Source organism: Pongo abelii, chromosome 10 (assembly GCF_028885655.2).
Source record: "Pongo abelii isolate AG06213 chromosome 10, NHGRI_mPonAbe1-v2.0_pri, whole genome shotgun sequence".
Lineage (NCBI taxonomy): Eukaryota > Metazoa > Chordata > Mammalia > Primates > Hominidae > Pongo > Pongo abelii.
This window is the reverse complement of record NC_071995.2, coordinates 4,399,055-4,410,282: the sequence shown is the minus strand read 5'-3', so window position 1 is coordinate 4,410,282 and position 11,228 is coordinate 4,399,055. Positions and strand designations below refer to the sequence as shown.

Genomic DNA, 11,228 nt, shown 5'->3' with positions numbered 1-11,228 from the left:
TTCTTTCAATGGGCTGATTACAACACAGAGGATGTGGACAGTGGAGTTTTTCCTGTTTGATGTCACACTGCTACCCTTTAAAAGTCTGATGGCAGAAAGGAGGGAATCCAGTCTAGGATCCTCACACCAGCTACTTGCAAGGAAGAAGGAAAAGGCCAGTGAGGCCTGGGCCAGGAGAGTCCCGACAGGAGTGTCAGGTTTCAATCTCAGCACCAGCCACTTAGAGCAGGGCACAATGTTGGGGGCCCGCCTCAGGCTCTGGGTCTGTGCCTTGTGCAGCGTCTGCAGCGTGAGCGTCCTCAGAGCCTATCCCAATGCCTCCCCACTGCTCGGCTCCAGCTGGGGTGGCCTGATCCACCTGTACACAGCCACAGCCAGGAACAGCTACCACCTGCAGATCCACAAGAATGGCCATGTGGATGGCGCACCCCATCAGACCATCTACAGTGAGTAGGGCTTCAGGCTGGGAAGAAGGGGAACACCCCTGTTGTCCATCTACAGGGGGCTTGGGGAGGTTGGGGACTAGACTGGAGGGCTAATCCAACCCTCCTAGCTTTCTGCCCAGGAACCACTTATTGTCTTTGTGTGTGAGTGTGTGTGTGTGTGTGTGTGTGTGTGTGTATTTAAATCTTAGGGGAAGATTCTGTCACTCTCCTAATTAGTGTTTGCTGGTTTTTCTCAATATGAATAATTTTTATTTCAACTAAAACCCTTCCCACAGTAGGAGCCATGTTCCCTTTGCCCCGTCAAAAGATTCAAAAAATGTACAGAAAGAAAGGCAAGGAGCCTAAGAGAAAAAGAAGCCAGGCAGATCAACAGATACTAAGTTTCAGCTCATGGACTTCGGACTGGGTTAACTAGAGAGGTTGTAAAGAAGATTCCTGGGTCATACCCGGATTGTTATAGATAAATCTGGGGGCTCTTTCCAACTCTGGCCTTATAAAAATTCTTGGAAAAATGTATTAAAGACAAACTGTCCATGTATGTTGTCTTGGTGAGAATGGCCAAGTATACAACCCATCCACCCTTCATTTGTTCATGCATCCATCCATCCATCCAACAGGTTTAATGGGTGTTTCAGATACCCAGGTACCCAGGTATCCAGTATGAGTTGGTGATTCTTCTCTGTGGAACTGAAAGGTGTCCAGTCAGTACCAAGTCAAGCTAGTTAGAAACATATTGGCAACATGAAACAACTGGAATGTTTTTAAAGATCAGATTTGTGGAGAATTGGATCACAATCCACAATAATCAATCCATTAGCAATGATTCAAATGAGGGCCCCTTTGTGTGCACCTATATAAGGGGTAATGTGGTGGAAGCAGGGATTTCTATTTTAAGAAAACATGTGAAAACACCTCAAAGGATACAGAAAAATGCAAACTGATCCAATACAGCTCAAATTAAAAGAAAGAAAAATTAGTTAGACAATCTCTAACTAAAGAAAATGTCTTATAGGAATTATGATTTGCCCTTTATTATTGTAATAAATAAATTAATTATTTTTGCTGTGGCCTTGCTGTGTGTGAGGCATTTATTCTTCTAGGCACCAAAGGTCCTTAAACCTGGTTGCAAGACATATAACATGCAAAATTAAGTTGCAAGATATATAACATGCGAAATTGACAGTTTAACCTCTTCAAGTGCTAAATGCATATTGATAGGAGATAAAAGGAGAGAGGACAGTTCTCTCCAAATACCAAACAGGTTCCAGAACTCCAGAGAATATAGTAAGACTCAGGAGTCAACATCTTGGAAACCAAGTTTGAGTCTTATGGCAAAAATTTCAATTAAATCTGGATACACTTGATGCACCCGAAGTGTTGTTCATTTTATTCGATGGCTATTTAATAGGATCTACAATGTGCCTGGCATTCTACCAAGCGCTGTGACTGAAAACTAAGACACAACCCTTCAAGGACCTTGTGGTCTGTCATCCTACCTTGTCAGCCAGCTCACTACCAGACTTTTAGGAAATGCAATTTTGCGCCTCATATGGAGGGGCCACCCTTACTTTAATTCAAGACTATATATGGGCCAGGCATGGTGGCTCACGCCTGTAATCCCAGCACTTTGGGAGGCCGAGGTGGGCAGATCACGAGGTCAGGAGATCGAGACCATCCTGGCAAACACAGTGAAACCCCATCTCTACTAAAAATGTAAAAAATTAGCCGGGCATGGTGGCAGGCACCTGTAGTCCCAGCTACTCAGGAGGCTGAGGCAGGAGAATGGCGTGAACCCGGGAGGCGGAGCTTGCAGTGAGCCGAGATTGCGCCACTGCACTCCAGCCTGGGCGACAGAGCAAGACTCCATCTCAAAAAAAAAAAAAAAAAAAAAAGGACTATATGTGATTTAAAAGGCAGAATAGTAGATTATGGTAAATTATTTTGATTCTCTTAGACGGAAAGGGCTGCATCCAACTAGAGAATGTTTATACAACTTGTCTCGAATCCTGGAATCCCATTGCTGAAAGGAACTCCTTAAAGACGTTTCTTCCTGAACAAGAATTAGGGTAGAACAGAACAGGCTGGCTACGGTGGGGAGTGAGTGTGAAGAGTCAACCTTCTGGGCTGGCAGTCTGAACTGTAGACCTTTTCCTTGAAAGCCCACCTAGTATCAGGCCCCAAGGGATCACTGAGTGCTAGTTGGAGTGAATTAAAATGACTGAGAAGCAGCAAAATAAATTGAACTGACTTCAGATTTTTAAAAATAGAAATGTGATTTTGTTTCCTCAGACACAGGCACTAGCTAAACATTGTATCTTTAAAGAGTTAAACCTGAATGCAGGGAGGGGAACTTAGGGTCAGGGTAGCAGGAGGGAGACCTACTTTTCCTAGTCTATGTAGATAACTTTTTGTACTGTTCAATCAGTTATCATGTGTACTATGGGAAAAAAAAGTGCAGAAAAAAATTAAACACTACAATTAAAAGTTACCCAAAAGAGGCCAGGTGTGGTGGCTCATGCGTATAATCCCAGCACTTTGGGAGGCCAAGGCGGGAGGATCACTTGATGCCAGGGGTTCGAGACCAGCCTGGCCAACATGGGGAAACCCTGTCTCTACTAAAAAAAACAAAAATTAGCAGGGTATAGTGCGCACCTGTAGTCCCAGCTACTTAGGAGGCTGAGGCAGAAGAATCACTTGTACCCAGGAGGCGGAGCTTGCTGTGAGCCGAGATCGCACCACTGTGCTCCAGCCTGGGCGACAGAGTGAGACTCCGTCTCAAAAAAAAAGTTACCCAAAAGAAAGAGGAAAGATTAATGCATGTAGATAAGAAGCACAACTAATTAAATGTCTGGTGAAGCATTTGTAATGACCTCATCAGTGACTGTTAAGCAATGTTTTTACGCTGACGGAAATCTAAAATGTGAGGGGTATTTTTTTCCCCTCCTAATTATCCATTTCTATTGAATTCTGGTTCATCTTATTACTTTGCTGTAAGAAATTCTGAAGAGTTGAGTGCACAACCCATCTTTGGGTCATCGGACTTGACAAAATGAAATTATCCCCTGCCTACCAGATTCTTCAAGCTCCCTTGGGACTCACAAGCGCTGCTGCCAGATACCCCTCTGATGTCCTTATCACCCCTTCCATGAACTAGGCCATCCTCTGACTCCCCTTTATCCTCATTATATGGAAACAGCAAGAGAGGTGCTTATTGTCCCTGGTAATATCACTTCCTAGATACTGCTATTTTCACTTCCTCCATCTTCCCCATAAGAACTATCTTTATTGAAGCTGAGTTACCATTGGGCTCCTTAAGCCTTCTTCATACATTTTTCTTTTGAGGTGCTCAAAGCACTTCGCTGCTGTCATCTTATTTATCACTTACTGGCCGCAAGAGTAGAATGGAGTAGATAATTTTCTACTTCTATAAGCAGAGGTTGAGGCAAAGTGGTAATAGTAAAAATTACTAGCACTTAGGAAGTGCTTTCTAAAGGATAAAAACATTATCTCATATGTCAAGATGACCAAATGAGGTAAATGTTTCTGCTGTCGTCATTTTATATGTGAAAAAACAAGAGTTAAAGAACGTAAATAACTGGCTGAAGGTCAGACAGGTAGTAAAAGACCTAGAGGACACCTTGACCCCAAATCCCATGCTCTTTCAAGGTCACACACGAAGACACCTCTGTCATTGAAGGCAAAGTCCATTAAGCCTGCTCAGCTCCAACAGGCGGGGCTGGTGGCTCCGGCAGTCAGTGGCTTGTTCCTTCCTTCTGCAAAATTCTCCCTTGAATCTGTGCAGACTGCGAAAAGATGGCTTTTGAAAGCACAAGGGAAAGAAACTCTGACTCTCTCACATTTTCTAAACTTTCACATTGGCTCACACTGTCTGATGGAAGAGTCTGTGTGCCCTCCGTAGCAGCTGCTCACAGTTCCTCAACCATCGCCGGATGTTTTCTAGGGGGACTGGCTCTGGAGACCAGGAGCGTGTGTGCCATACGCACTGCCCACACTGACCCCAAGCATCAGGCCAGCACGCCTGTCAAGGCATGGGTCCGGCATAAACAGCAGGTCAGAACACGCCACGTGATGTCCTCTGTTTGCTCGACACTTTTGAGTCACTTTTACCACCATTATCCCATTTGATCGTCATCCTATGAAGTAGGCAGGACAGCTATTGTTCTATTTTACAGCTGAAGAAACTGAGGCTAGTGCAGGGTCAGCAAGTGGCACAATTGGGACCAAAATCCAAGTCCCCCAGTTCTCGGTGCCTGGCTCAGTGCCCCTTCCCCGAGCCCTTAGCGCTGCCGTGACTCCTTGTCCTCACTGCCTGCAGCATGTATTTTAGCATTTGATGTTGTCTTCTCAGACTCTTAGTGATTTCTGCTGGAGGCTTGTTACCGACTGGTAGGAAGATGTCTCTGACCTGAGTTTCAATCCTGTCTTAGTTTCCTTATCACTTAAATTAGGATATTGCTGCTACTACTAATAATAATAATAATTAGTACTGACAATATAACATTTGTTTTGAGAATTTAAAATATGTAAATGCTTAGAGTGCAGCCACTCAAAGACCATTACTAAATGTAATTTTTTCCCAATTAGACTGAAAAGTCACCAGAACAGAAACCATTTCTTTTTTTTTTTTTGAGACAGAGTCTCGCTCTGTCGCCCAGGCTGGAGTGTAGTGGCGCGATGTCGGCTCACTGCAAGCTCCGCCTCCTGGGTTCACGCCGTTCTCCTGCCTCAACCTCCCGAGTAGCTGGGACTACAGGCGCCCACCATGACGCCCGGCTAATTTTTTTTTTTATTTTTAGTAAAGACAGGGTGTCACCATGTTAGCCAGGATGGTCTTGATCTTCTGACCTCATGATCCACCCACCTCGGCCTCCCAAAGTGCTGGGATTACAGGCATGAGCCACTGTGCCCAGCCAAAACCATTTCTTACACGCTCCTTATATTTCTCCAAAGGTTTACCACAAAACTAGCCATACATTTGAGACACATAGGCAGACACCACTGTGGAGGAATTTAAGCATCCTTTGCGCCTGTCATACCCCAGTCCACTTCCTGGGAAGCTTCCCTCAAGGTTCCCCTCAGCCAAACTTTGAAACAAATTAACTTCTCTCTTTGGCCCTCTTCCTTTCTCACCTTTCTGGGGCTTGTCTCCACCCTCATTCCCTCTGTTCCACGTCAGTCCAATTTCAGTCCCTATCATGATTTCTACTCAGCTAGTACCTAATTATTGCTGCTTATTTTCCTCAAAGGTCCTTGTATTGCGCCTGCATGGGGTGGGAGAAGAGCTTTGGGCTTTAAATCACCCCCACGAGGCTCCATCACTTGCTAGGCACAGACATTGGGCATTTACAACCTCTCCAAGCTACAGCTGTAGAAGAGGAATTAGAATCCCTGCGTGGGATTCTAGCTGCCTCCCTGGGGGCTATGAGGTCAGATGAGAAGCACCTAGAAATTCTGTGATAGGTAACTGGAAGTGGCCCCAAAGACCTAAAGTAATGATTTTTAACAGAAAATGTCAGGTAATTAAATAACATTCGGGGAAGAAGTCTCGCTGAATTATCACTCATGTAACACTAGTATATGATTTAGTTGTGCCTTTGCCACAAAACAGAAAGCACATTTAAAGCCATTATCAATTACTTAAGAGGAAGGTCGTGTGAATGGGTTTCAGGCCCTTGTCAGAGACTAGTTTTTGAGAGGGAACACTGAAAGTCCATGAGGGACTGCACCTGGAGGGGTCACCACCAAGTGAGAAAATGACAAAGAACCAACCCAAGAAGAGCCAAGAAGAAAATTCCATCCGTCACTTACATTGATTCAACATAAACAGTTATACCATCTGCCCCTAAGCAGCTCACTCTAAGGAAGGCACTAGATAGGTAAACTCAGTTGAAGCAAGGTAAATGGAATACATGCTGTAATAGAGGTGAAGGCATTGTCCTGAGGAGCTGAGAAGAAAGAACAACTGATTTTGAATGGAAAGATGAGGAAAGTCTTCATAGAGATGGTGACGCCTGAGCCTGGTCTTGAAGAGTGAGTGACTTCAATAAGTACAGAAGGAAGAGGGAGATCAAGCCTAATACCATTCTGTACACATACTGGGTGTTGACTGATGTATTAGACAATTACACAGACATCCAGGAGGAGAATCAGACTCTATGGCAAGCTGGATCCTTGAAAGACATCTCAGCATAGATTTAAAAATCACAAAGTAGAAGGCACGGAAGAATGTGACTATCACCACAAACATTCAAAGGTATTAGTAAGGCAAAAGGGAAAGTAAAGACGGTCCAGGTAGAGAGAGAGAAACATGTGTTCAGCACAGGTAGAAGAATTCCAGGAGCTCAGAGGTCCCCATACAGGCAACAAGATGAAGCAGGAGGTGAATGACTGTATACGTGTTGGGGGAAAGAGAGGATGTCAGAAGAAACGCTGAATATGCAGAAATGAGGCTGAATTTAAGGGTGTTGAAGTCATCACCACCCTTAAAATCAATCCAGGGAGGTTTCATGAAGGTGGGTTTCAGGAGGTGCTTGAAGGTGGGAATTGGATGCGCAATGAGTCTTTGCCCTGCCTGGTTTTCTCCATAGGTGCCCTGATGATCAGATCAGAGGATGCTGGCTTTGTGGTGATTACAGGTGTGATGAGCAGAAGATACCTCTGCATGGATTTCAGAGGCAACATTTTTGGATCAGTGAGTTTCTTTTTTGTGTTGGTCACCATTTGCAAACAATTAACCTAACTTATTTGACACGACATAGACTTTTCTAGCTTAACAATTCCATTGGCAGTGTACCCTGGTGACCTGTTTCCACTGATACTTCATGCAGTCTAAGTATTGAATGCTCACGTTTAATAGCTGGGGTTTGAACTCAGGCAGTCTGGCTCCAGATCCCAGGCTCTCAGCCCCTAGTCTGCACTGCCCATTGGAACCCATTTTGAATCTAGCACAGGCCCTGGTATGTAGTCGTAGGTCCTCAAGTCATGTCAATTCACGTTGTAAAGTACATTAGAAAGGGTGAAAAGCCATTGGTGTCTTCTTGATTCTGGGACTAGCTATGACTTTGGGTACATCTCCTCACTTCTCCAAACTTCAGCATTTTCACTTGGAAAAAGTGAAGTGGAATAGACCACGTGACCTGTGGAGCTCCCTCCAGTTAAAGATTTTTAATTAATAACCCCTGCCCCAATTGTGATAGCTATTCATTCGGATTGGTAAGCAAAGGATTTCCCAAACTAAAGGCTGCTGGCCTCTTTTTGAGGATTTTGAGATAGTAAAATAGTAGGACTGCTTATCTCAGGAGTCTCTTACCACCACCCATGCCCACTAGAAATTCCACAAGAACAGAGACTTTCTGTTTTGCTTTCTGCTGCATCCCAGCCCCTACAATAGTGTCTGGCTAGAGTAGGTAAACAACAACAACAACAAAAATCTGTTGAACAACTATTGAAATATAGATAACTATCTAAACATCTGGTAACCCCTCTAGGCATGTAGATAGCCCTGATCCGTAAACTGCTTACTTTGCGGGGTTTGAGGATTAAAAGAAATAACAGGCAAAGGCCTTCGTGGGGACACTCAGTAAAACCCAGTACTAGTGGTAGAGGATTCAAACCCAGCTCATCTGTCAGCAAAGTTCATGTGTCCAATCCCGTCAGTGCCCTCATTCATGTTTGACCCTATAAACTCCATCCCCTCTCCTTTCTCCAGTAAAGACACAAACCCAAGCCAATTTTCAGCCAGCAGAGGCTTGGAAAAGGTAGAAGGCTGGAGGGACGAGGTGGTGCCTACTCCAGGAAAACCACAGGCCAAGCCAGGCCAGCCCGGGCCTCCAGGCAGTAAGCTGAGGCCCCAGTAGTCGCAGTCTCTGAAAAGGGGAACTATAGTCAGGGCTTGAGCATTAATCAAAAGCACTCTACCCCAGCAGGGAACAAAGGGGTGAAGGCTCAACGCCCTAAGAACTGCAGGGCTTCAAGCTTGTGACCCCAGGAGGAGCTGGGGGGTGGGTGGGGCCCCCACTGCCAGCCTTCACGTGGTTCGCTCTTGTCCTTCCAGCACTATTTCAACCCAGAGAACTGCAGGTTCCAACAGCAGACGCTGGAAAACGGGTATGACGTCTACCACTCTCCTCAGCATCACTTTCTGGTCAGTCTGGGCCGGGTGAAGAGAGCCTTCCTGCCAGGCATGAACCCACCCCCGTACTCCCAGTTCCTGTCCCGGAGGAACGAGATCCCCCTAATTCACTTCAACACCCCCGTACCACGACGGCACACCCGGAGCGCCGAGGATGACTCGGAGCGGGACCCCCTGAAAGTGCTGAAGCCCCGGGCCCGGATGACCCCGGCCCCGGCCTCCTGCTCACAGGAGCTCCCGAGCTCCGAGGACAACAGCCCGATGGCCAGCGACCCATTAGGGGTGGTCAGGGGCGGTCGAGTGAACACGCACGCTGGGGGAACGGGCCCGGAAGGCTGCCGCCCCTTCCCCAAGTTCATCTAGGGTCGCTGGAAGGGCACCCTCTTTAACCCATCCCTCAGCAAACGCAGCTCTTCCCAAGGACCAGGTCCCTTGACGTTCCGAGGATGGGAAAGGTGACAGGGGCAATGCACGGAATTTGCTGCTTCTCTGGGGTCCCTTCCACAGGAGGTCCTGTGAGAATCAACCTTTGAGGCCCAAGTCACGGGGTTTCCCCGCCTTCCTCACTCCATATAGAACACCTTTCCGAATAGGAAACCCCAACAACAGGTAAACTAGAAATTTCCCCTTCATGAAAGTAGAGAGAAGGGGTCTCTCCCAACATATTTCTCTTCCTTGTGCCTCTCTTCTTTATCACTTTTAAGCATAAAAAAAAAAAAAAAAAAAAAAAAAATAGCAGTGGGTTCCTGAGCTCAAGACTTTGAAGGTGTAGGGAAGAGGAGATCCGGAGATCCCAGAAGCTTCTCCACTGCCCTATGCATTTATGTTAGATGCCCCGATCCCACTGGCATTTGAGTGTGCAAACCTTGAGATTAAGAGCTGAATGGGGCAAGTTGATGAAAACACTACTTTCAAGCCTTCGTTCTTCCTTGGGCATCTCTGGGGAAGAGCTGTCAAAAGACTGGTGGTAGGCTGGTGAAAACTTGACAGCTAGACTTGATGCTTGCTGAAATGAGGCAGGAATCATAACAGAAAACTCAGCCTCCCTACAGGGTGAGCACCCTGTGTCTCGCTGTCTCCCTTTATGCAGCCACGGCCAGAGGGCCCAGAACGGCCCCACTCTGTTCCCAAGTGGTTCATGATACAGCCTCACCTTTTGGCCCTATCTCTGGTTTTTGAAAATTTGGTCTAAGGAATAGTTTTTATATTGGCTCACGAAAATCTACCCTGCTAGGATTTGCTTTTCAAAATGGAAATAAATTCCAACTCTCCTAAGAGGCATTTAATTAAGGCTCTACTTCCCAGGTTGAGTAGGAATCCATTCTGAACAAACTACAAAAATGTGACCGGGAAGGGGACTTTGAGAGACTGGGACTGCTCTGGGTTAGGTTTTCTGTGGACTGAAAAATCGTGTCCTTTTCTCTAAGTGAAGTGGCATCAAGGACTCAGGGGGAAAAAATCCAATAATCAGGGGACATGTTATGGAAGTTATGAAAAGACAATCACATGGTCAGGCTCTTGACTGTGGTCTCAAGGGCCCTGCAGCAGCAGTGGCTCTTCGATTAGTTAAAACACTCCTAGGCTGACACATCTGGGTCTCAATCCCCTCGGAAATTCTTGGTGCATTAAATGAAGTCAGCTTTCAGTCCCAGGAGCCCCAGTGTTATCTGGAGGAAGCAAAGCTTCACAGAGCAAGCAGTAGAGGAGCAGAGGAGCACCAGGCAGGTGGGCCTGACGGTCAGCTCTCATCCCAGCCTTACCCCATTACTGCAGTTCTTCCTGTAAGGGGACTCCATTTTTCTACCTCTCTTTAAATGACCACCTAAAGGACAGTATATTAACAAGCAACGTCGATTCAACAACAGCTTCTTCCCAGTCACCTTTTTTTTTTTCCTCACTGCCATCACATACTAACCTTATACTTTGATCTATTCTTTTTAGTTATGAGAGAAACATTGGGCAACTGTTTTTACCTGATGGTTTTAAGCTGAACTTGAAGGACTGGTTCCTATTCTGAAACAGTAAAACTATGTATAATAGCATATAGCCATGCATGGCAAATATTTTAATATTTCTGTTTTCATTTCCTGTTGGAAATATTATCCTGCATAATAGCTATTGGAGGCTCCCCAGTGAAAGATCCCAAAAGGATTTTGGTGGAAAACTGGTTGTAATCTCACAAACTCAACACTACCATCAGGGGTTTTCTTTATGGCAAAGCCAAAATAGCTCCTACAATTTCTTATATCCCTCGTCACGTGGCAGTATTTATTTATTTATTTGGAAGTTTGCCTATCCTTCTATATTTATAGATATTTATAAAAATGTAATCCCTTTTTCCTTTCTTCTGTTTAAAATAAAAATAAAATTTATCTCAGCTTCTGTTAGCTTATCCTCTTTGTATACTAATTAAAAGCATGTCGGAATATAAGAATAAAAAGGATTATGGGAGGGGAACATTAGGGAAATATAGAGAAGGCAAAATTGAAAAAAAGATTTTAGAATTTTAAAATTTTCAAAGATTTCTTCCATTTATAAGCAGACTCAATGATTTTAATTGATCTAGACAGAATTATTTAAGTTATATCAATATTGGATTTCTGATCATTCTAACCCTAAAGTGTTTTCTT

General features: G+C 45.0%; 1 protein-coding gene across 1 annotated transcript; it reads left to right on the top strand.

The window, feature by feature from the left end:
- The first annotated feature begins 235 nt into the window (after positions 1-235).
- FGF23 (fibroblast growth factor 23) lies at positions 236-10,923 on the top strand. Its single transcript, XM_024257283.3, has 3 exons — positions 236-446; positions 7,055-7,158; positions 8,521-10,923. The coding sequence occupies exons 1-3, from the start codon at positions 236-238 to the stop codon at positions 8,959-8,961; spliced, it is 756 nt and encodes a 251-aa protein (XP_024113051.1). The 3' UTR covers positions 8,962-10,923.
- Positions 10,924-11,228: the final 305 nt, after the last annotated feature.

Bases quoted from the DNA above. Each gene is read 5' to 3' on its own strand.
- FGF23 (XM_024257283.3), top strand. From the start codon at position 236: ATGTTGGGGGCCCGCCTCAGGCTCTGGGTCTGTGCCTTGTGCAGCGTC. The intron at 447-7,054 runs GTGAGTAGGGCT...TTTTCTCCATAG, and splicing joins ACCCCATCAGACCATCTACA to GTGCCCTGATGATCAGATCA. The intron at 7,159-8,520 runs GTGAGTTTCTTT...TTGTCCTTCCAG, and splicing joins GAGGCAACATTTTTGGATCA to CACTATTTCAACCCAGAGAA.